Source organism: Thecamonas trahens, assembly GCF_000142905.1.
Source record: "Thecamonas trahens ATCC 50062 unplaced genomic scaffold supercont1.2, whole genome shotgun sequence".
NCBI lineage: Eukaryota > Apusomonadida > Apusomonadidae > Thecamonas > Thecamonas trahens.
The window spans coordinates 254,460-278,194 of record NW_013657678.1 but is presented as its reverse complement, the minus strand read 5'-3'; the positions used below and the strand labels follow the sequence as shown (position 1 = coordinate 278,194).

Below are 23,735 nucleotides of genomic sequence, written 5' to 3'. Positions count from 1 at the left end.
CCAAGGCGCCAGAGTCGAGGGGAGGAGGGGAGGGGGGGGGGCATTGTTGAGTGACTGGCGATTGGCGGGAGGAGGGAGCTTGCGTGGCTCACTTCAACTCGTTACCGTTGTGGCGACTTGCTGGTGGCGAACTCCATACATACACACATACGTACACTCGTCTAAAGTCCACCCACTGAGGGTAGTGGGAAGATGGTACGTGTTAGAAGGAAGGAAGTGGGGGGGGGTGTAGGGGGATCGTGGTGCAGAGGTTTGGTGGGGGTATTGGGGGAGGTGTTGTTGTGCGCAGGATTGGGCAGGGCGGTTGGGCGAGTGGCGGTTCTGGCGAGGTTCACATGGTGTTCTGGTAGGGCAAGGACAAGGACAAGGACAAGGACAAGGGGAAGGGCAAGGACAAGGGCAAGGACAAGGGCAAGGACAAGGGCAAGGACAAGGGCAAGGGCAAGGGCAAGGACAAGGGCAAGGACAAGGGGAAGGACAAGGGCAAGGACAAGGGCAAGGACAAAGGCAAGGACAAGCCCACCAAGGCGCCAGTCAATGACTGGGACGACTATAGAGACCCGTACGGCGATCCATACGGCGATTACTACTCGGATTGCGATGACTGGTTTGGCGGCGGGAGCAGGTCAGGGAGCAGAGATGGAGGCCATGGCCGCGGAACGCGGGCATCGCGGGCCGACGCGCTGTCGTCTGCTGTGCAGGGTACCGACGATCCGGAACGTGCAGAGCGGACGGCGCGGCTTGCAGAGCGGGCGCGGGCGCGGCGTGCAGAGCAGGGCCTGGGGTGGGCGCGGGAGCAGGTCCGGAAGCAAATGCTTGAGGAGCAGGACGTGCACCTGACGTTTAAGCCGCAGATCTCGGCGCAGTCCAAGGTGCTTGCGGCGTCGGACCGGCTGCGCAACCGACGCATCGACGTCCTTGCTCTCCGTGACAAAGTTTTGCCGTCCAAGACTGAAGCCTTGTCAGAGTTTGTTCTCGGCGACGGGTACCGGCTTGCGCAGACGGTGCGCGAGAAGCAGTACCTGCTGCAGAAGCGGCGCAAGGAAATTCGCTGGGAGATGGACGTCAACGGCAATGCCACCGACTACGCCTTTGTGGCCATGAAGGCTCGTCAGCGCAACATTGATGACGGCCGAGCCACGCCCTCTTTCATGCCGCAGTATCCGCACAAGTCGCGCTCGTCGACCCGCAAGATCTCTGGCCACCTCCGCCCGGGCGCGTCGGTCCAGTTTAAGGATGAGGCCGACCGCAAGCGGAGCTCGCGCGAGGTGTCGCGGTCAAGCTCGCGTCGTGACGGACGTGATGGGCGCGATGGGGTGCGCGAGGTGTCGCGGTCAAGCTCGCGGCGTGATGGACGTGATGGGCGCGGACGCGATGGGCGCGATGGGCGGAGTGCATCTCGGGAGCTTGAGCGGTCGAGCTCACGGCGCAACGAGTACGACTCGTCCCTCGAATTGCCGCGTGACTCGCATCGGTCTAGTTCACGGCTGGACAGCTCGCGGCCGGACAGCTCACGGCGCTCGGGCTCACGGAACAGCGCCAAGGGCAAGGACAAGAGCAAGAGCAAGAGCAAGAGCCGTGACCGATCCCATGACCGCTACGAGCAGCAAGAAGCAGCCGACGGCGAGCTGCGCATTTTTGACCACGACAGCCTGGAGGAGCAGGAGGAGGAAGAAGAGCAGGCGTCGGACGGGTCGGACGACTCGCGTCGCACTGCCGTGTCGCGGTCGTCTCGTGGTTCAAGAAGCAATCGGGCGCCGTCGCGCGAGTCGTCAGGCCGCGGCGGATCTGTCCGCAAGGGCGCGCCGCCATCGCGGACCCCATCGGCTCGCGAGCTGCCGGACGACGGGCGGAGCGCAAAGTACGAGGCCTACATTGCCGAGCTGGCCTTTCTGGAGCGCACAGTCTCGCTCGTTCAGATCAAGCTCCTCAACGCGTTCAATAAGTGGTACACGGAACACTACGGTGAAGCTAGCATGCTCCTGGCTGGCGGCGAGTCGACACTGTCGTCCGAGTCGTCGTTGGTCTCAGGCTTACCTGCGTGGTCGCTCATGGCGTCACCGCCGCCGACCGCAGCGTACACGCAGCTTGGCCTGCCGGCGGGTGCGCTCATTCTTGGCAGGCCCGGGTCCCACTCAGCCATGTTGCCGATGCGCATGTCCAACCCAAGACGCTCAAGCTCCAGCCGCGGCCGCCGGCCCACATTCCACTGACCGGCAAGAAGCTGCCGCGAGCTTCGCTGGCTGTCTCGGCCGCTGTGGTCGGCGCCGCAGAGTTGGTCAAGGTTGTCCATGTTGATGTTGTCGCCGCCCGCGGCCTGCGCATTCCCAAGCCGCCTGTCCGGCGGTCGACGCAGTCGATGTCCATGTCGGGGCTCCGCAGCGGCGACGCCGTCGACTCGTCGGTTGTCCTTGCGCACGGCACTTTCTCGCACGTCTGCCGGACAGTCAAGAACGCGTCTTCGCCTCTCATTGGCGAGCGCATCTCGTTCATGCTCGAGTCACCCGCTGTTGACGCCCTCCTCGACCTGCGGGTCATGAATCGCGCAAACGGCGAGGTCTCCGAGCTCGGCTCGGCGCGCATCCCACTGGATGTCGTCGCCAACGCTGGTGCCGGCACCTGGATTGACGCTTGGTACGCCACAACCTCGCACGTCTCGGTCAAGCCGGTCGGCGACGTCCATCTCCGATTTGCTCTCACCGAGCTCGGCGAGCCGGCGCCGCCGCTCCCGGCGCGCTCGCTGGCCCACTACGCCATCGACGTCACCATCGTCCGCGGTCGCAACATTCCCCCGACTAACAACCACGTCGACGCGCCGGATGCTTCGGTGACTGCCAGCCTCAGCGCTCAGCACATCCACTACTCGCCGGCCGCTGAGGATACCCGGACGCCGGTCTGGGCCTCGCGCGTCGTCTGGCCCTCGTGTGTTCGGAACCTCGTCGAGTTTGAAGTCACCGACTGGTCGGTTCGCACTCGGCCGGTTGTGGTGGGCAAGGCCACGCTTACACTGGATGAGGTCCGCCACGGCGCGCTCACCGAGATGTGGCTCCCGATCGTCCTTGGGCCCGAGGCTCAGCGAGTCGGTGAGCCGGCACCTGCGCTCCTCGTCCGCTTCACCATTGTCCCGCCCAAGGTCATGCTCAACCTGCTCGACGACAGTGACCGCCGCGACCGGGGCCTCGTTGCCGCCCTCACCGGTGCGGTCGATGCCACCAACGGCGCCATCGCCGATGCCGACGCGCTCAAGGTCCCAGCCGTACCGAGCGAGGCCTGGCACCGGCACGGCACGAAGAGCTCCGGCAAACCTGGCTCTGGCCCTCGCTCGGGCTCGGCTGCTACCCGCAAAGTTCTCACCCTGGTCATGGTCGAGGGCGAGCGGATTGGCGGGCGTGCGCTGAGGACCAAACCAGACGTCATGGTTACCTTTGAGCACGGCTCAGCCGCGTCAGTCTCATCGGAGATCGCCGACGCGTCGAAGAACCCCAAGTGGGAGGTCGACACTGCGGCGCTTGCCATGCAGCTCGACCCATCGGGACCGGAGACGGTCCGAGTCAAGGTCTACGACTTTAACTCGATTACGTCGAACAAGCTCATTGCCACTGGTGTCATTGCGCTTGACGAGGTCTCGCACGGTCCCGATCCGCAAACGCTGTGGCTCGAGCTCGATCCTGTGGCCCGCTCGAGCTCGAGTAGCAGCTCGAGTGGGAGCGGCTCGGCCAACAAGCGGCCGGGCTCGGCCGGCGCGTTGCACCTCCGAGCCTGCCTCGCGGCAGCCGGCGCGGCAGCGAGCGGAAACGAGACGTCACGGTCAAGCTCGTCGGCAAGCTCGAGCTCAAGCTCAAGATCGAGCTTGAGTAAGTCAGACGTGAGCGAGGGCCCCGTCCACAGCCTGACCGTGACGGTGCTCGAGGCGAGCAAGCTCGGGTCGGACGACGTCGACGCGGTAGTGCGAGTCTCTGTCGGCGAGGCCGAGTTCAAGACGCCGGTGGTGATGAACACCGAGAATCCGCGGTGGAACGACGCGGTGTACAATTTCTCTGCTCCGGGCACGACTTCGCAGTGGCGTGATGAGCTGGTGCTGGAGGTCTCCGACCGGCGGCGCGGGCGGAGTGATCGAGTGCTGGGTACGGCCAAGCTGGACTTGTCCAAGCTCCGGCCGCACACCTCGCGGAGCACCGAGCACACGCTCGAGCTGCGCGGTGGCAGTCTCGACGGCGGCGACGCCCGGGTTACCTTCCGGGTCGAGTACGTGGGCCCGCAGGCAAAGCGTGCGCGCAAGTCGGCGTCAGCATCGACGGTCCGGCCAAGCGAGTCCGGCGCGTCGCAGGCGTCGCGGGCGGCTGGGCGCGCAACGCCGCCGACTTCGAAACTGGCTATGGTGGTGCACTACGGCTCGGTCCAGCCGCGTATTCTGTACGGCGAGCCGTCAACAACCGTGGTCGTGGTCCACGATGCCAGCGGCCGAGTCATGCGGAGTGCAACGCGGCACAACGCGCTGCGGCCGTTCTTCCAAGAGTCGTTTGTGCTTGACGAAGTGAGCATGGCCGATACGGTGACGGTGTATGTGGTCGATGTGACACTCGGGCCCGAGGCCGACGAGACGACCGAGCAAGCCCGGTTGCTTTCGCGCCCGCTGTACGCGCGCGATCCAGCCAAGGCTGCCGAGGCGCGGCGCGAGCTGGAGCGGCACGAGCTCTCCGAGTGCACTTTTTCCGGTCATCACCGCCGCTTCGTACGACCTCGCGCTCGACGCAGCAACCAAGCGTGGCGGGTCAGTCAACGACTCGGTCTTTGGGCGGCTCGCCGGGACACAGCCAGGCAAGTTTGTGACCAAGGACGTGGCGTGGCCCAGGTACCTTGAGCTGCCCGAGTCAAAACGCGACTACCAGGCGTTTCGCAAGGCGCGGGCGCTCGAGGTGGGGAGGGTCAAGGCCGAGCGCGAAGCGACCAAGAAGCGACCGGGCGAGGACGACGATCTGCGGCCGCCGCGGCAGCACGAAGAACTCATCGTGTACAATGACGAGGGCTTTATCGTGGCCATCCACGGGCGCGGTCCGCTGCCGCTCCCAGAGCTGCCTGCGGATGAGGCGTCGATCCCAATGTCACGGCCGTCGATGCTGCTCGAGAAGCGGCTGCTGGGGAACTTTAACAAGTGGTACGCGCAAGAGTACGCGCGTTTTGAGCCGCATCGGATTGTGAAGCGGGTAACGTACCATGGGTGCTTTGACAAGTACGCCGCCGGGTACAAGCATGCTGTGACGATTCCGCCCAAGCCAGACCGGTACCGCGCTCCGCGCGGCGAAGCGCGGTACAAGACGACCAAACCCAAGGCGGGTGGCGGGCGACGGTCGGGCTTGGGTGGCGGCGGAGCGACGACCAAGCCGCGGCGCGGACTAGACGACAAGCGCGGTGGCGCACCGAGGTCTGCGGCCGCGTTTCTGCAGACCCGTGCGGCAGTGGCGACTGAGGAGGAAAAGGTCTGGCTGCTCAAGCTTTCAACGTCACGCAACGCAACGTCGCTACAGCGATCGACCTTCCGTTCACTGGCCGAGTGCACCTTTTCGCCTGCCATTTCGCGCAAGTCACTTGCACTTGCGCGGAAGCGGTCGTCCAAGAAAACTGCACTCTCGCGACGGCGCGAGTCTCAGCGGCGTGCGGCCGACGCCGGCACGGACCCGCAGTTCTCTTTCAAGCCCGCCACCAACCCCAAGTCGGCGGCGATCTACAACGAGCTTGTCATGGGCGGCTCGGACGACGACGATGACGACAACGCCGACGAAGCCCAGCTACTGGCCGGCATCGATACTACGTACATGGACGAGCGCGAGCGGCAGTCGATTCTCCGCAAGCGGCGCGAGGCCCGGCGGGTGGCGCGTGCTCGCCAGCGGCGGCTGGCCAAAATAGCACAGGCGCCCGCGCCCGACCGAATGGAGGATCTGAAGAAGGAGGTCGAGGTGGAAGTCATGGGCGAGTGCTCGTTTGCCCCCGAAGTCTCGTCTCGAACCAAGACGCTCGCCGACATCCGCGCGGAGCGCAACAAGCTCCGCCTCGCCCTCAAGGCCAAGCACAGCCGCCGCAAACAGGCCAAGCGCGACAAGTGGCTCAAAGCGAAGCGGAAGCGCGCGACTTGGGCCAAGCGAAAGCGCAAGGCCTTCCAGCTCAACTCGGCAGCCAAGTACTCGGGCGCGACATCGACCAACGTGTCGAATCTGACCAAGAAGGGCGGAGCGTCGGGCTTTAGGCTTGCGGCCGGAATGTCGTCGGCGTCGTCGTCGCCAAAGAAGGGAATGGGCAAGGGCAAGGGCAAGAGTAAGGACAAGGGCAAGGGCAAGGGCAAGGGCAAGGGCAAGGGCAAGGGCAAGCACTCGAGTTTGTCGAGCTCGGGCTCATCCTCGGACAGCTCTCGCTCGTCGCGTGAGAGCAACGGCAATGGCGAGATTCGGGCGGAGGACGTGTCGGTCTCGGAGGCTTCTGTCTCCGAGGTGAGGTCGTCTGACCTCGATGAGGCGTACGACTGGGACGACGACGAGGCGTTCCGCGATCTCGGTGACGAGTTGAGACAGGCGGACGACGCCGACAACCGTCGTGCACGCGACCATGCGCGGCGTCTAGCCGAAATGGAAAAGGCGCTGCGGCTAGGGAAGACCTCGCGGGTGTCATCAGGTCGCGGACGCGATCAGGGACGCGAGCGTGGACGCGGCGGCAGCAGCGGCAAGCCCGACGGCGCGCTCCCTGTTCGGCGTGGGTCTGGGCGCAGCGGCACAGGCGGCAAGTCGGCGCAGCGAACGTCCGAGGCCGGGTCGAAGCGGGGCGATGGCAACGACGGAAAGAAGCGGCAACTAGATCCCGAGCTGGAGCAGGCGCTGGAGCTGGCGCGACTCAACGGTGGTCGGAAGGCCAAGGCGCCGCAGCCATTGTCCAAGAGCGAGAAGCCGTCGTTCAAGCCATCGCTCAACGCACGGTCGCTGGCAATGGCGTCGACGCGGAAGCGAGGCTTCATGGAGGCCGAGTCTGTGGCGCGGGCGCGCAAGATGGACGAGCTCAAAAAGGTGGAAGAGGACATGTACTCTGAGCTCACGCTCCAGCCGGAGATCTCCAAAGCATCACACAAGATTGCCAAGGAGGCCGGACGCAAGCCGCTGACGGTCGAATATGAGCGGCGGCTCGAGTATCTTCAGCCGCCGTCGCGCGACGAGGCCTTTGCCGAGTTTGTACTCTCCGAGGGCGCAGAGCGCAAGTCGATGATCGAAGCCAAGAAGCGGCTTGTAGCAGACCGGAAGCGCGACCTGCGGCGGGCGCTGGCCGCGGTTGTGGCGGCGGGTGACGTCGACGAGGACTACGAGTATGCACTGACCCGCGCGCGCAACGAGGCGCGCGGGTCCAAGAACCATCCAGACTGGGAGGACATTCCACTGCGAAAGAGCGACCGCGGTCACGTTGTAGACATCGAGCCGGTGATCGAGCCTTTCGTCCGCGATCTCGCGCTGCTACACTCTGCCGTGGACCTTGCGTCAGCCTCGCTGGTTTCCGAGTTTGAGGTCTGGCGCAAGATGCGGTTTGGCGGACTGGAAGACCGAGCGCAGGACCTTGCGGACAACAAGGTGCGTGCACGGACCATCCGGCAGAACTACGAGCGGCAGCGCGCGAAGCGGGCCGATTACGAGCGCAAGCAAGTGGAAAAAGTGTTTAATCGGACACGGGTTCGCTCAGCCTCGCCCACCGGCGACGAAGGCGAGCTGGCGGCGGTGCAGGCGCGCGCCCTCGCGTCGCGGTACACGTCGCGACAGCCGTCTCGGCAGCCATCACAGATGGATCGGTCGACCCGGTCGCCGCCGCCTGCATCGCGGGCGGCGTCGACACGGTCACGTCAGACATCGCAGCGCCAGCGGGCTGCACGGTCGCCGTCGCCGGCCTCGACCCGGTCGGCCTCGACCCGGTCGCGCAAGATCGGTGCGGCCGGTACCTCGACCCGTTCGTCTGTCCGAGGCTCGTCGCAGATCGGTCTCGGCTCGGACAGTGAGTCTTCGAGTGGGGCTAACGGGATTCGGGTCAAGGATAAGGACAAGGGTAAGGAAAAGGACAAGGGCAAGGATACGAATAAGGATAAGAGCAAGGGTAAGGATAAGGGCAAGGGAAAGGACAAGGGAAAGGAAAAAGACAAGGACAAGTCCAAGGACAAGTCCAAGGACAAGTCCAAGGACAAGTCCAAGGACAAGGCCAAGGACAAGGCCAAGGACAAGTCCAAGGACAAGACCAAGGACAAGTCCAAGGACAAGGCCAAGGACAAGTCCAAGGACAAGGCCAAGGACAAGTCCAAGAACAAGTCCAAGAACAAGGCCAAGAACAAGTAACCATAGCGATGGCTACCACCGAGTCTGTTGGGCACTCTTGCCGTCCGTCCTGCCGTCCGTCCTGCCGTACGCTAGCTGGCCCGTAAACCGATGCCTCTAGCCAGATTCATTCTAGCATTTGCTTTCGCGCGTCAGACCGTCCACAGAAATGTCGTCAGCATGGACAGCGGCAATCAAGGCCTCAGCTGTCAGCGGTGCTGTGTTCATGCTATATTCATGGCCAACAATTATTGCTGACATCCGACCCCGTCCTCAGGCCACCACACTTCTCCATCGCTCGATCAATGGCAGCAGCCGGCAGCAGCCGACGAGCAGCCGACGGTCGACCTTGCCGCGGCAGTGGCTGCGGTTACGACCGTGGCGGGAGACTCTGTTCGTGACGAACCTCCCCGAGCTCATCGCAGCATCTGACGTGTCTGACAAGGCTGTTCTGAGCTCGCTGGCCGAGGCTGTTGTGGCCACCCTTGATGTACGTTGCACGATGGTGGGGTGTGCGTGGGGGAGGGGGCGGCTTTGGCCAAGTTTGATGGCTCCGGCTTTCTCTGTTGCGGACCATGCCTTGGCGAGAGCAGCAGGGCGAGGCTTCCCCATCCGCCGCATTGGCGAGAGGCCGACATACTCTGGCTTCCACATGTTGCTCGATATGTTGGTGTGTTGTTGGCGAGATGGGGCAGTAGGTAGCGCCCCAGACGACGGTGCGTGTGTGCAGGGCGGCCGAGGATGGGGCAGGGCTCGAATTTCGGGTGCCCTGACTAACTGGAGCGACCTTTCCTTCCGAAACCGCCGGCGACTGCGAAACTTCGAATACCTTCGCTTTGCGGGGGGGGGGGGTTGTTTGGGGCGGGGGGGCGACGCAACAGGCGTACACCGACGAGCCGTCGCAGCAGCTGGTCCGCGAGTTTGTGCGGGATCATTTGATGCCTATCGCCGCCTTTGAGAATGCGTTTGTGACGTACGTTGGCAAGTTGACCAAGGCCAACAAGGCGGCGCCGTCCGGCGTTGTCTACACCCTCTGCCGCTGGAGCTGCCTGCTGCTGGAGCGGCCGGCGCTTGTTGCAGCGCTCAAGGACGAGGCGGCGCAGGCCGACGGCGGCAAGTCGCGCTACGGCCTCCTTGTTGGCTCGATTCTCCTCCAGCTGCACCTGCTGCACGCCGCAAGCCCGTCGCTCGACTCGGGCTTGTACGCCTCGGCTTTGGTGGCGGTGCGGGCGGCGCTGGCGAGCCTCGGCGACGAGCTCGCTGCCGCTGTTCTCGGCGACCTCGTTGCCAAGGTTGCGCTGGCCGGCAAGGCCGATCCGGCCATGGGTCTTGGCGTTGTCGGCCTTGTCAGTTCACTGGCGCAGGAGCCAGAGTCGGCTCAGCTGGCTGCGCCAGCCATGACTGAACTCACCGACTACTTTCTAACACGCTAATCTCCGGGCCGGCCACCAAGAAGGCCGGCGTGGTGACCGGGGTCTCGCTCGCAGTCTTTGCGCCGATGGTCGCCGCCATGGACCGCGAGCTCTTCACTCAGTGCGTTGCCGCGACCGTCTCAGCCTTTAAGCGATCGGTCGACGCTGGCTTCGCCTTTGCCACGCTCCTGGTGTGCGAGACGACCATGGACCTCTCGGCCTTTGCCCGCAACGGCGACGGCGAGGTCTCGTTTTCGGCGACCCACGCCAAGGCGTCGCTCGGCGCCATGCTGCTCAAGGCGGCGCGCCACGAGAACGACGATGTGCGCGAGGAGGCGCTGAGCGTCTTTGGCGTCTTTGTCGCTGCCGTCTCGGACCCATCGGTTCTCCGCGACATGGTCGCTGGCCTCGGCGACGCCGTCAACGGCAAGTGCGGCTCGGTCTCGCTCTGGTACGCGCTCGGAGGTACGGCGCGGGCACTCGGCGTTGTTGCGTCGGCGCCTGCAGGCTCGAGCCTTCTGGCCGAGCTTGCGCCGACGGCTCTGGCACCACTTGCTGCCGTTCTCGCGTCCAACTCGAACGAAAAGGCTCTGGTGGCGGTGCTCCGCGGTGCAGGGCCGTGGCTCCGCGCTGCGCGGGAGGTCCCGGCCGAGTGGCCCAAACTCCTCACCAAGTTCCTCTCGGTCTCCAAGAACAAAAAGTCGCAGGCCCGCCTCGCCGCGCTCCACATGCTCCATGAGAACATGCATGCCACGCTCGCGCATGGTCTTCTTCCACTTGTCCCGGTCCTTCTAGAGGCAGTGAGCGCTGGCATGGCCAAGGGCAAGCTCGCCTTCCCCGACGCTGCAGTTGCTGGCGCTGTCCTCATGGCCATGGGCAAGGTCGATAGCAGCATTGAGGCTGAGACTGCAGCGCAGGTTGTGGACAGCATCGCCGACGGCGCTGCCTTTGACGGCTCGTTTGTGGCACACGTCGCGACGACGCCCGATGCCATTTCCACCAAGATCTCTTGGCGCGACCTTGTCGCCTTTGCCTCGCTTGTGGGCGCGCTCAACACCCGGGTGTACTACTCGCAGCTCGTGGCAACGCTCTCGCCGGAGCAAGTTGCTCTCCTGGAGCGGTGCCTGGTGGTGCTGGCGCTCTACCCGGACGAGCGAGTCCAAACCGCTGCGCGCGATGCCATGAGTGTGGTTGTGGCTGAGACGGCGACCACGCGCGCGGTTTTCCTCTCGCACTTTGCGAGCGTGCTCGTCGCACTTGACGAGGGCCACCTGGCGCCTGAGGCGCTGGCGGCGCGGGCTGCGTCGAGCTCTGACGGTGCGGCAGCCTCGTCGGCGACGGAGGCGCCCGAGTCGCTGGCAGCCAACCAGCTTTGGGCAATGCGGCAGGCGGCGACCCGGGCTCTGGAGGCGCTCTTCCTCGCCGGTGCTCCGGCTGCGAGCGAGTTGCCTGTTGATGAGGTTGTTGCCGGCTGCGTGCTTGCCTTTTCGCGGTTGGTCCGCAAGAACTCGTGGACGCCCGAGGATGATGCTTGGCATGACGGTTGCGCCGAGGCGTGGAATGCGGTTTGCGCCGTAGTTCCCGGTCTCGACGACGTGCTCTTTGGAGACGTGCATGTCGAGCCGTGGACGGCGCTGGTGCAGGCAATGACGGGCAAGGTCCGTCTGCAGATGATGCCTCGGTCTCGGAGCTGCAGCGGCAGTTTTCAGCGCTGCTCTTTGGCTCGTCGCCGTACTTTGCGGACGCTGCGTTGCACATCACGGGGTACATTGCGGCGGTGGCCGACGTGCGACCGGCTGCTGCTGCTGCGGTGCTAGAAATGGCGAGCTCGGCGCTCGCTGATGGCGCGTCGGTGCTCGGCTCCATGACTGCCAAGGATGTGTTGATTGAGGGCACGCCCGAGGGCACGCTCGCGCCGAACGTGGAACAGAAGACCGGGCTGGCGGCCGAGGTCGGCGCTTCCAAGGCTAGCAGCAAGTCGGCGACCAAGTTGAGCAAGGGAGCGGTGGTCATGAGCTCCAAGACGACCAAGCGGCGTGGCAAGGCGCCAGTGACCATGGGCAAGACCAAGGGCAAGGGCCGTGGCGCGAAGCGGGCCGGCGGCAAGGCGTCTGGCCTCAAGGTCATGCCCAAGGGCAAGGCCGGTGGCAAGGGTAAGGGCGTCGGGGCAAAGGGCCGCGCCAGTGCGGGCGCGACCGGAAAGTCGACGGCACAGTCGACGATGACCGCCGAGGAGAGGGCGCAGGCGATTGCAGCCGAGTCGGTGCGGCGCCAGCAGCTGCGGAGCGCGCTGACGAGGTCGTCGATGGCTGGCAAGATCGTGGCGAGCTCGGCGCGACTGATGAAGAACACTGCGCTGTGTGCCATGGTCGGCTCGCTTCTCGACGCCGGCCTCGCGGTGGCGACGAGTACCTGGTGTGAGGCGTCCAAGATTGGCGTCGCCGTTGTGGCGGCGCTGTCGGCGACGATCGACCCCGAGTTGGTGGCGTCGCGGCATGTGTTTGCGGCGGCAATGCTGGGCGCGGCAGGCGTGAGCCTGCCGGACGAGGCTTGGCATGGCGTGGAGGTGAGCGAGGCACGCAACACGTTGATGGACATTCTCCGGGCAACTCGGCCGACGCACAGGTATGCCGAGCCGACGTTCTTCTTTTTGTTGCCGGTCCTGGCAAGCGTTGTGAAGACGACGAGTGCGGCGCCGGAGCTGCGCGACTTTGCGCTGCGGACGGCGCTGCGCTGTGTGTCGCTCAAAGGCGCGCTGCCGCGGGACCAGGTCCTGGAGCTCTGTCTCTACGTGGTGACCGACTACCCGCGGATGGAGAGCGCGGCAGCCAAAGCTCTGGTCAAAATTGCCGAGCTTGTGGAGCCTACGGAGGCCGGCGTGCTGTTTGAGACGCTCCGCTCGCCGAACCAGCACATCCGCGGCTTGGGTCTCCGGGCCCTGCTTGGTGCGCAGTACGGCGTGGAGTTGACGGGTAACTCGCAGCGGTACAAGGCGCTGGTGTACATGGCGACCAAGGATTCGATCGAGGCCAATGCTGCGCTGGCCAGCGAGCTGTGGGCTGCGTGGGAGCTGACACCCGAGTGGGAGGTCGACGAGGTGGAGCTGCGAACGCCGACGGCGTCCGAAGCTGCCGACGACGGCGTGGTCTCGCTGTTTGCAGAGCGGGCGCTCATTCCCCTGATGAGCGACCCTTCGCGTGACATCCGTGCGCAGGTTGCGCGTGCGGTGGTGAGTTCGTCGCTCGCAGAGCGAGGCTCGGGCGTGACAGCCACGCCGGAAGCGTTCCTCGCCTGGGTCCTTGCACGGATCGAGTCTGCGCCTCCGGTGGCGGTCGACACGTCGGCTTCCGTCAAGACGGCGATGTCTGCGACCGAGCTCGCGGCGCTGCAGGCGACCCAGTCGCACATGCAGGCTGCCAATGCGCGGGTCCGCGAGGGCATGGGATTTGTGCTTGCCGAGATGGGGCGAGTGGCCTCCCTCGGCGAGAGCTCGCTCGTGACTCTCCTCGACTACTTTCTGGACTCTGGCCTGCTCGACGAGTCGGAGGAGGTCCGCGAGGCGTACCGTGACGCCGGCGTGTCGCTCATCAAGGAGTGCGGGCGCGACCATGCGGCGAACCTGCTCTCTGTCCTGCAGCGGGAGTTTGACCACGATGCGATGTCTGCTGCGGACGACCTGCGGCGCGAGATTGTTGTGACGTACCTGTCGGCGCTGGTCAAGCACTTGCCCAAGGGTAATCCGCTGTTTGAGGGCGTGTTTGACTCGCTTATGGCTGCGGTGATGACGCCGTCACATGCGGTGCAGAGTGCGGTGGCCAAGTGCCTCGCCAAGCCGGCCAAGGAGGTCAAGTCGAAGGCTCAGAACAACTTGGAGGTCATGCTTGGCCTGCTGAGCTCGAAGGAGACCCCATACGCGGAGCGGCGCGGCGCGGCTCACGCGCTGGCGGGTCTTGTCAAGGGTCTGGGCCTTGGTTCGATCAAGCAGTTTGGCGTGATGGAGAAGCTGGCCGAGAGCGTCAAGAGTAGCAGCGGAGACGTCCGGCTGGGTGTGTACTTTGCGTACGAGTGCTGCGCCAAGGTGTGGGGCCCGCTCTTTGAGCCGTACGTTAAGCACGCCCTCTCGCCCCTTCTGGAGGGTCATGCCGAGACGGACAAGGAGGTGCGGCAGATGGCGTCTGCGGCGGCGGCGTCGATTGTGTCGCGGCTCTCAGCGCACGGTGTGAAGAAGATCCTGCCGACGGTGCTAGAGGCGATGGACGTGCACCAGTGGCGCGCGCGCCAGGGCGCGATCCGGCTGATGGGCTCGCTGGCGATGTGTGCGCCCAAGCAGCTTGCGGTGTGCCTGCCCGAGGTGGTGCCGCGGCTGGCGATGGCGGTGAAGGACTCGCACCCCAAGGTCAAGCACTCGGGGACCAAGGCGCTGGAGAAGATTGCCGCTGTGGTGCGCAACCCCGAGGTGAGCAGCGTGGTCCCGACGCTTCTTGCGGCATACTCGGAGCCGACAAAGTGCACCGAGGCGGCGCTCGACGCGCTGATGACCACCTCGTTTGTGCATCGCATCGACGCACCCTCGCTGGCGCTTATCATCCCGGTTGTGCTCCGTGGCCTGCGGACGACCAAGACCAATGCGCGGACAAAGTCTGCGCGCATCATGGGCTCGCTCTGCACGCTTGCGTCGCCTTCAGACCTGCTCCCGTACATGGAGCACGTGATGGAGGAGCTTCGTGACACGGTGAGCGACTCATCGCCGGCGGTGCGATCGGTGGTGGCGCACGCCATCGGCTCGCTGGTTGCCGGGGTGGGCGAGGAGAACTTCACCGACACGGTGGCCTGGCTCTGGACCGAGACCGGCGACGGGTCGTCGATGGTGGCACGGCTGGGTGCGGCTCAGGCTCTTGCCGAGGTCATTGGCTCGCTGGGCGCAGACGCGTTTGCCGATGCCATTGACGAGCTCTCGGAGAAAACGAGCTCGCCGAACGCTGCCACCCGAGAGGGCTTCCTCAACGTCTTTGTCTTTATCCCGCCTGTGCTGGGTGACGCCTTTGCTGACTATATTTCCGTCGTCCTTCCTGTGGTTCTGCAGGGTCTTGCTGACGAGGCCGAGGCTGTGCGTGACCGGGCGCTCAAGGCCGGTAAGGTCATTGTTGCCGGCTTTGCGGCGGACGCGCTCGAGCTCCTCTTGCCTTCGCTCATGGAAGGCCTCTTTGACGATGACTGGCGGATCCGCGAGTCGTCTGTCGAGCTCCTTGGTGACCTTCTGTTCCGGCTCTCGGGCATTTCGGGCAACTTGCAGGTGGACACAGTCGGGTCTGGCGACGAAGGCATGACGAATGCCGAAACGGAGGTGGACCTCACGCTCCGGCTGGGCCTGGAGCGGCGCAACAAGGTCTTTGCGGCGCTGTACATGATGCGGCTGGACCTCTCGCCGCTGGTGCGGCAGGCCTCTCTGCGGGTGTGGAAGCAGCTGGTGGTCAACACCGGACGGATGCTGATCGATGTGGCGCCTGCCATGATGGCTCTAATCATCGACTCGTTGTCGTCGGCGAACCCGGATCAGCGCCAGATTGCATCGCGGTCGCTCGGCGATGTGGTGGCCAAGCTTGGGGCACGGGTCATGGGTGTTGTCATCCCGATTCTGCGGTCCGAGCTGGACTCTCCCGATTCGGACACGCGGCAGGGTGTGTGCCTGGGCCTCTCCGAGGTCATGGCGTCTGCGCCGTCGGGTACGCTCTCGTCGTACGTGGGATCGATTGTGCCTGCTGTCAAGGCGGCCCTGTGCGACCCGTCCGAGGACGTGCGCGAGGCTGCGGCGCAGGCGTACGACGTGCTCTACTCTGTGGTCGGCCAGGAGGCGCTGGCCAAGGTTATTCCGCCGATGCTGGCCCAGGTCAACAAGGCGTCGGACGAGAAGAGTGAGTATGCGCTGGACGGGCTGCGGCAGATTCTTTCTGTCCGCTCGCACGTGGTGCTCCCATACTTGCTGCCGAAGCTTGTCGAGCCGCCGCTTACTGCAGTCGACTGTCAGGCGCTGGCGACACTCTCCGAAGTGGCCGGCTCTGCGCTCAACGCGCACCTCTCCAAGCTGCTCTCGCCGCTGATGGACGCCATGGCGTCGGACGACGACGACGTGGCGAGCGCGGCGAAGCAGGCTGCCGAGGGTGTGGTCCTCGCGGTCTCGGCCGAGGGTGTCTCGACCGTTCTCGGTGAGCTGCTGGACACTCTGGCCGACGCCGAGGCCAAGGGTGCGGTGCGCGAGAATGCGGCCAAGCTGCTTGCGGCGTTCTGCGAGGCAAACACGTACGACATCTCGTCGGAGCTGTATAGCCTGTTCCGGCATCTCCTCGCGCTCTTTGTGCATGAGTCCGACTCGGTGGTGGCGGCCGCCTGGAGGGCTCTGCTGGCAGTGACCAAGTCTGTGGACAAGGACGAGCTCCTGCCGTACATTTCGCACGTGCGCATGCTGCTCAAGCGGCTTCGGGTCTCGGCTGGCCTGCGGCTCTCCCCGCTCGACGGCTCGCTGACGCTCGAGGATCTCGCCAGTGTGGAGATTCCCGGCTTTGGCCTGCGCAAGGGTATTGACCCGCTGGTGCCGATGCTCCAGCAAGGCCTGATGTGCGGCTCACCGGAGCTCCGCGAGGCTTCGGCTCTGGGCATTGGCGAGGTGGTGGCGATGACGCCGCCGTCGGCGCTCAAGGCGTACGTGGTCAAGCTCACTGGACCGCTCATCCGAGTCATCGGCGACCGGTTCCCGGCACAGGTCAAGGCTGCCATCCTGTCGACACTGCGCATGCTGCTGCTGAAGGGCGGGAAGAGCATCAAGCCGTTCCTGCCGCAGCTGCAGACGACGCTGATCAAAGCGCTTAACGACCCGGCTCGCGATGTGCGGGTCAAGGCCGCGACCGCGCTCGGCATCCTCATTCCGCTACAGTCGCGGGTTGATCCCCTGCTCACCGAGCTGAGCAACGGCGTGGGCAAGTCGGAAGACGACGTCAAGGAGACCATGCTCAAGGCTCTCGCCGCCGTCCTCCGCGTGGCAGGCGCCAAGATGAAGGCCAAGACCCAGGCGCTGCTCAAGCCGACCCTGGTTGCTGAGCTCGGCTCGACCGAGACCGGCGTGCGGACAGAGGCTGCGCTCGCGCTCTCGCTCTTTGCCTCGTTCCTTCCGGCTGACGAGGCCGCGGCGCTGGTTGACGACGTTGCGCTGGCCGAGCCGTCGTCCGACTGGCTTACTCGCTGCGGCGCGGTCACTTTCCTCGGCGGCGTGGTCGCCAACGCGCCGGAGCTCCTCGCCGGTCGTGAGAGCGCGGTAATGGCGGCGCTTTCGGCGGCGGCGGCCGACGACCGCGCGCCTATTCGCATGGCGGCGGCCGAGGCGCTCGGCGCCGGCCTCTACTCGCCGTCGGGCGTCCTCGACGCCACTGTCGACGCCGCCCTCTCTAACCTGGTCGCGCTTCTTGACGACGAGTCGCCCGACGTCGTCGCCTCCGCCCTCACCCAACTCAAGGCCATTGCCCGGTCCGACGCCGCCGACGTCCTTGCCGGCTCGCTCCCGAGCCTCGCAGCTACAATGGCCGAACTCGCCCGCGGCAAGTCGATCGCCGTCAAGCTCGCCGCTGAGCGCGCCCTCCTCTACCTGCTCAACCTCCACCGCGAGGCGCCCGAGAGCTCAGCACAGTTTGCAGCGGCGACAGCCGGCCAGAGCGGCAAGACTGTGTCGCAGTACGTCACTCGCGTGCTGGCCAAGAAGGTCGGCGACAACTACGTCGATTCGGACGGTGACGATGACGGCGAGGATGATGGTGCTGGCACAAGTGCGTAAATGATGCATGCTCGTCTTGCGGCAAGACGTCGAGGCCGAGGCCGAGACCGAAGCGGAAGCGGCGCACACCTGACTTCCGCCCGACGGACAGAGGACAGAGAACAGAGACGATGGCGGCGAATCGGCCCAATATTATGCTGCGCCCGAAGCGGAGCACCATGTCGCGCCACCATGAAGAGTCGGCGCCACGGCAGACGCAGGGTACGTGCTGTTGCATGGGCCGGGTATGGCTTGCTGGCAGCGGACAGTTGTAATTTTGGCGCGGGGAGGGGTGGGAGGGGGGGGGGTGGGGGGTGGAAGGATGTCGGTGTGAGGGCCTGCACCGAGTGGGGGAGGGGGACGGAGGCGTCGGCGGCGATCGGCGGCGGCAGGTGGCAGTAGCCGGCGGCCGGTGGTCGGCGGCCGGCTGGCGGAGGGCAGGAGACTGACGCAGGAAGGGAGCAAATGCGGATGATGGGGCGCGTGCTGGTGCAGCTGAAGACAGCAAGTGGCGGCGGAGGCGCGAAGCGTTTGCTGAGTTTGAGCGGCGGCGGATTGCGGCGCTGTATGGCGACCGCGACGAGCGGATCCGGATCCGCCACGAGATGGAAGACGCGCAGAAGGAGGCCATCCAGTGGAAGGTCGAGGCGCGCGAGCGTGAGGAGGCTGAGCTTAACGCTTACCTCTCCAAGCGTGAGAACCAGGACTCTATTGTAGAGACTATGGAGCAGAAGCAGGCGAATGCCCGCCGCGAGTACGAGCGCGCCCTGATGGAGGAGAACAAGCGGCTTGCAGCTTATCGCCAGCAGCTGCGCATGGAGGAAGAGGAGCGCGAACGCGAGCTCGGCTATGCCTCGCTTCCCATTCATCGCCATTCACTGTTCTAGCGCACGGTCAATCGCTGCCGCCCGCTCCCCGTCCTCCCGCCCCGGCCCCAGCTCCTCTGCGGCCGCCACGGCGCCGTCGTGGTACCGGCTCGTCGCCTGCCAGACATGTACCAAAGGCGGAAGATACAAAGAAGGACATAAGAAGGACAAAGCCGAGATGGCTGGCAACGTTGTGTGAGTTGCGGCGTGGGTGCAGCGCCCAAATCCCATGGCTGCTCACCACCGGCAACCGTCACACTTCTGGTTACTCCAAGCCAGGCTCGGCTCTCCGCACCTTCCCAGATCATATCAGTGGCGGCTGCAGTAGTAAAGCACGGAAGCGCCCTCTGCGCTTGATTATGCCAAGAATAGCGGGTATGCGAGTGTGTGTGTGTGTAGGGGGGGGGAAGGCGTGAATTCCAGCTGCTTATGTATGTAGGCACACAACCACCGCAGCCAGCACCGTAATCGACAGTTGTCATTTCTGTCAAAGCCCCCCGCCCCGACCCCCCCTCGGCCCTCGGCGCTGCAGCCGCCGGCACACCTCCCGCCGCGCTGGCCCCAGTCCCCCCGCCACCGCTTTTAGGGCACCACCACCGCCACCCCACTCCCCTTCCACCTCGACTGCCATCCCTCACGCCCTCCCTGCCCCGCCAACTCTCCCATGAGCGCCCCACGGCGGCGGTTGCCCGTGACACGTCGGCAGCGGCGAGGAGCGCCAGCAGCGGCAGCAGCAGCGGCAGCAGCAGCAGCAGCAGCGGCAGCGGCAGCGGCAGCGGCAGCAGCAGCGGCAGCGTCAAGCCGAGCCCCGGTGCGGACGAGGATGTGGCGGCAGACACCTCATGGCTCTCAGAAGGCGACGACGACGACGTGGTGCACAACCTTATTTCGGACCTGGCTCGACTGCCGGCTTCGTTCCGGGCCTCGGCCCGCAACAGGCTGGCCTCGTCCTCGCCTGTCCTGGCCGACGAGGTCTCGGCGGCGCACTCGGCCATGATCCGCCTCGCCGCAGAGCCGACGGATCCGGCCGCAACGGCACCTGTGGCAGGTGCTGCGCCAGATAGCAGCGTAGTCGCTCCGCCTGCCGAGCTGTCGCGGACGGACCGCTGGAAGTCCCGCCTGCAGAGCATGGGCATCACCGGCAGTGCACCGGCGTCGCCGGTCTCAACGTCGCCGGCTGGTGGAGAGGGCGGCACTTCGCGCCGTGCGCCGTCGCGGTCGGCTGCCAACGGCGAGAGTGGCCGTGGTTATGGCCGCGGCCGCGAAAAGCGGGCGCCATCGGCGCCGACGCGGACGATCGAGAAGCGGCGCAAGGCACACGGAAGGAACACGACGCCGTCGCGGTCTCTTGGCCTGCGGACGCGGCAAGAGATCGAAGCCTCGCTGATGCGTGGGATGAAGAATGTTCCCCCGATGCCAAGTACCAAGGTGACAACGCCGTCGCCAACCCGGTCGACGCTGCAGCTGCCGCCGCGGTCGCCGTCGCGCGCCACGTCAACCGACGACTATGAGGACGAGCATGATGTGGTACCAGAGCTGCCGTCGCCGCTTGCCCTCTCGGCGCCGTTTGGGAACCGTTCTCAAGATGCACGGCGGCAGCGGTCGCTCGGCCCGCGGTCGTCGTCGCGAGAGTCGTCGTCGCCGCTGGGCCATCGCTCGCTCTCACGTGGAAAGCACGGGCGCGAGCAATTTTCCCGGCCGCGTGCCTCCTCGCTCACCATTTCGTCCCGGCCTCCAGTTGTTTCAGATGCCGGCGACGACGACCTCAACGACTCATCGCACTGCTCGGGCCAGGACGGGGCAACTGAGGAAGACAACTCGTCGCTGAACAAGGCGAACTCGGACTCGTTTGTGGCCGCTACATCGTCGGCCAATCTCGCCGAGGCGCTAGGCATCACCGAGCCGGACCGGCCAGGCTCGGTGGGTCGTTCTCCGCGCCAGTCACCACGTCACGGAACGCGAAACACACCACGGGTCCTTGTTTCCCACCCTTTGCCCCAGTCGTCGGCTTCAATCTCACCATCATCGCCGTCGTCGCCATCACTGCCGCACTCGTCCCTGCTGGCTGCCAACGAGCCCGACTCGGTCTCACTCACGGTCTCGCCTCATGGCTCCAACCACCGCAGGCGGCACAAGGCTGACACCGACTCGCTCTCGGCTTCAATGCCCATCATTGCTGGTCTTGAGAACGGACGCAGGGCCAAGGGCAAAGCCAAGGGCAAAGGCAAGGGCAAGGGCAAGGACAAGGACAAGGCCAAGGCCAAGGCCAAGGCCAAAGCCAGGGCCAAAGCCAAGGCCAAAGCCAAAGCCAAGGCCAAGGGCAAGACCAAAGCCAAGCGCGGCTATGGGCGCAATCGCAGCCGCACGCGGTCGTCGAGAACATCATCGTCATCGGTCCTGCCGCTCACCATGTCGTCATGCTCGTCGTACTCGTTCTCATCGCGCCCGCGGCGGTCCACCAGGCTGCGGGAGAGCGAGGCGAAGCGTGAGCGCATGATGTCACGCGAAGGCGTATCGAGCCGAATTGAGCACCGGCGCTCGGTGTGCGATGTTGCAAGCATGTCTGACACGTTTTCCGGCTCGCCGTCGGTCTCGTGCTCGCGCTCGGTAACCATGCACCACTCGTTCGACTCGACAACGTCGTCGCAGCGGACGCGCCAACTCAAGAAGGCCCGGTCAGGCGAGTCGCTCTTGGCGTCATCGGCGTCGGGCGGAACGCGCTCGAGCCTGCTGGCCAGCTCGTCGTCACCCAACCTGTCGTCATCTCGGGCTTCATCGTCGTCAACTCCGGTTGTCCAGCCGAAAAAGTCTGCACTGCGTTCGGCTGCCGCGGCGCGGCCGCTGTCGCGACTGTACAGGCTTGCGGCGCGGGCCGCAGCAGCCGGTGCCGCACTTGGCGGCGTGACCGATGATGTCGGTGCGTTGGCCGATGCCGGTGCCACGCTGCGCAACTCGGTGCTGTCAGTCGTGAGCATGACTGTGGAAGCATCCAAGGGAGGCGACGTGAGCGAGCAGCGGGTGGCCGAGCTCTCCAAGTGTGCGCGTGTGATCATGGCTTCGTCGAACGCACTGCTGCTGGTGGCGCGGTCGATGGTATCGGAGCGGGCCAAGTGTCGCGATGCCAAGGTCGTGGCCCATGGCAACACTGTGGCTCGAACGCTGCGGACCGGGCTCATCGCCTCGCTCGACTTGAGCGAGCGCAAGGCGTTCAGCCGCGGCCCAGGCAAGGCACTCGGAATCGTGTTCTCCATCCCACCGCCCAAGCCGCAGTCTCCAAGTCAGAGTAGTCTCGGCACTGTTTGCCCGCCACAGTCGGGCGACCCGGAGCTCTCAACCATCGCGACACATCCGCCGCCGTCGCCGATCGTTGTTGGCGCACAGGAGCTGGCCGCGCTGGAGCGGCTTCAGCGGCGGTGTGCCACGTTGGAGCGCGAGTTGCACCAGGCTACCGAACGCGAGCGTGAACTGGAGTTCCAACTAGCGACGAGCAGCCCGCCGCGGGAGGTGCCACCCCGGCAGCTGCGCAGTCCGGCACGTGTCACGCCCCATGGTGGGCGGGCAAGGGCCGGTGGACCGCCGGGAGCCTGGGCGTCGCCTGCGCTGGCACGGATGGCGTCGTCAGGCACACAGCTCGACACCTCGATTGACGTCCTCATTTCTGAAATCGAAGTCGTCGACCGCAAACTCGCCTTTGTCCGCTCCACACCGCCTGCTCCGCTCCAAGACCCGCGGGCAGAGTCTGCGGCTCGGGCCCATCGCAGCGCAAGTCAATCCCCATTCGTGGCCAACTTCTCTTCATCTTGCTCTTCATCGTCGCTCTCGCCGCCGTACTAGCCTCGTCTCTATCTTCATCTTCATGCATAAACCGCCGACTTGCGTTCGAAGAGCCGGGGGCCGAGCCGGGTCGAGCGGCTCGGCTCGGCGGTCCGCACCAGCACCAGCACAGCAACCACGGCAACACCCGTCTTGGAAGACATGGCTTCGTCGCTTGTCCTGGGCTCTGTGCCTCAAGAAGGTATGGCTTTGGAGAGTCTGGGGGGGGTGGGCGTGGGCGTGGGCGTGGAGGGAGGGGGGGGAGGGGGGGTGGGTGGTGGGGCGGTGATTGCCGGGCGACTGACTGACTGACGCACGGACCGGGCTGGGTTGCTTCTGGGGACACATGGATGTGGTGGTGGTGGTATGTGTGTGTGTGGGGGGGGGGGGGGGGGGGACGGGGCACTGGGCGCTGGGGCTGGACAGAGATGAACGAGCTGCAGAGCAGCTTCTTTGAGCGGCTCCAGCGGGAGCCGGACGTGCCGGTGGCGGTGCTGGCCATCGAGGCGCTGACGTCTGCGATTGCTGCGTCGTCTGCAACGACGATTATGGGGCTTAACGACGAGATCAAAGAGGCGTCGCGGGAGCTTGTTGCGGTGGGCGGAGGGTCGATTGCGCTATCGTCGGCGTGTGCGTTGTTTGCGCGGTTCGCGACGCGGACGTCACTCGACTTGCCGGACATTTCCGAGTGCAAGGCCAAGATTGTGGGGCGCGGGACGGCGTTTGCGGAGCGTGCGTCGCAGGCGCGGACGCGGATTGCAGAGCTTGGGACCGAGTTTATCCGCGACGGAGCGGTCATTCTCACCCACTCGTACTCGCGAGTGGTGGCGGCGGTGCTGCTCGCCGCAGCGCGGCAGGCCAAGCTGTTCTCAGTCATTGTCACCGAGTCGCGGCCGGACACATCGGGCCACTTGTTGGCGGCTAAGCTGCGCGCTGAGGGCATTCCGGTTACGCTCATTCTCGACGCCGCTGTGGGCAAGGTTATGGAGCAGGTCGACATGGTGATCACCGGTGCGGAAGGCGTGGTCGAGTCTGGTGGCATCATCAACAAGATTGGCTCGTACCCCATGGCTATTGTGGCCAACTGCTTTAACAAGCCGTTCTACGTCGCCACCGAGTCGTTTAAGTTTGCTCGCCTCTATCCGCTCGATCAGGACGACTACCCGTGCGCCCAGTTCAGCCTAGAGGAATCGTCGGTCGAAGACCCGTCTGCGCCTGGCACGCTCCTCACCCGCTCACGCATCGTGCCCGACGGCGACGAGCCCGAAGTCACTCCGCTTTCGGTCTCGTCAGTCGATTACACCCCGCCCAAGTTTATCACCCTCCTCATCACCGACCTCGGCAACCTAACCCCGTCGGCCGTCTCGGACGAGCTTATCAAGCTCTATTATTGAAGTGCTGCGATGACTATACATCTCTCTCTCTATCCCCCCCTCCTCCTGTCCTCCCGCGGTCATCCTTCCGGTGACCGTTTCCGCCACCGTCGCACCAGCGCTCAGCCGTGTCCCAGGCCCAG

At 65.3% G+C, this 23,735-nt stretch overlaps 5 protein-coding genes across 6 annotated transcripts; all 5 read left to right on the top strand.

Annotated features, from left to right (window-relative positions):
• Positions 1 to 165: 165 nt before the first annotated feature.
• Positions 166 to 8,456, top strand: AMSG_00449 (the record flags this gene model as incomplete). 2 transcript variants are annotated; one of them, XM_013907274.1, is made up of 5 exons in its annotated part: positions 193 to 195; positions 351 to 2,077; positions 2,140 to 4,715; positions 4,756 to 8,228; positions 8,301 to 8,456. In XM_013907274.1, the coding sequence occupies 5 exons, from the start codon at positions 193 to 195 to the stop codon at positions 8,349 to 8,351; spliced, it is 7,830 nt and encodes a 2,609-aa protein (XP_013762728.1). The 2 variants fall into 2 exon arrangements, with proteins under 2 accessions (XP_013762727.1, XP_013762728.1); XM_013907273.1 differs by having other exon boundaries at positions 166 to 195; positions 4,756 to 8,351.
• Positions 8,457 to 8,499: 43 nt separating this feature from the next.
• Positions 8,500 to 17,634, top strand: AMSG_00448 (uncharacterized protein; the record flags this gene model as incomplete). Its single annotated transcript, XM_013907272.1, has 6 exons — positions 8,500 to 8,538; positions 8,719 to 8,820; positions 9,212 to 9,676; positions 9,784 to 11,400; positions 11,433 to 17,553; positions 17,588 to 17,634. 6 exons carry the CDS (start codon positions 8,500 to 8,502, stop codon positions 17,632 to 17,634), a joined length of 8,391 nt encoding a protein of 2,796 aa, XP_013762726.1.
• Positions 17,635 to 17,638: 4 nt separating this feature from the next.
• On the top strand, positions 17,639 to 18,752 carry AMSG_00447 (uncharacterized protein). Its single transcript, XM_013907271.1, has 2 exons — positions 17,639 to 17,762; positions 18,036 to 18,752. Exons 1-2 carry the CDS (start codon positions 17,672 to 17,674, stop codon positions 18,425 to 18,427), a joined length of 483 nt encoding a protein of 160 aa, XP_013762725.1. The 5' UTR covers positions 17,639 to 17,671; the 3' UTR covers positions 18,428 to 18,752.
• A 318-nt stretch (positions 18,753 to 19,070) lies between these two features.
• Positions 19,071 to 22,240, top strand: AMSG_00446 (uncharacterized protein; the record flags this gene model as incomplete). The annotated part of the gene is made up of 2 exons (XM_013907270.1): positions 19,071 to 19,090; positions 19,123 to 22,240. The coding sequence occupies 2 exons, from the start codon at positions 19,071 to 19,073 to the stop codon at positions 22,238 to 22,240; spliced, it is 3,138 nt and encodes a 1,045-aa protein (XP_013762724.1).
• Positions 22,241 to 22,381: 141 nt separating this feature from the next.
• On the top strand, positions 22,382 to 23,629 carry AMSG_00445 (translation initiation factor eIF-2B subunit alpha; the record flags this gene model as incomplete). The annotated part of the gene is made up of 2 exons (XM_013907269.1): positions 22,382 to 22,421; positions 22,646 to 23,629. 2 exons carry the CDS (start codon positions 22,382 to 22,384, stop codon positions 23,611 to 23,613), a joined length of 1,008 nt encoding a protein of 335 aa, XP_013762723.1. The 3' UTR covers positions 23,614 to 23,629.
• Positions 23,630 to 23,735: the final 106 nt, after the last annotated feature.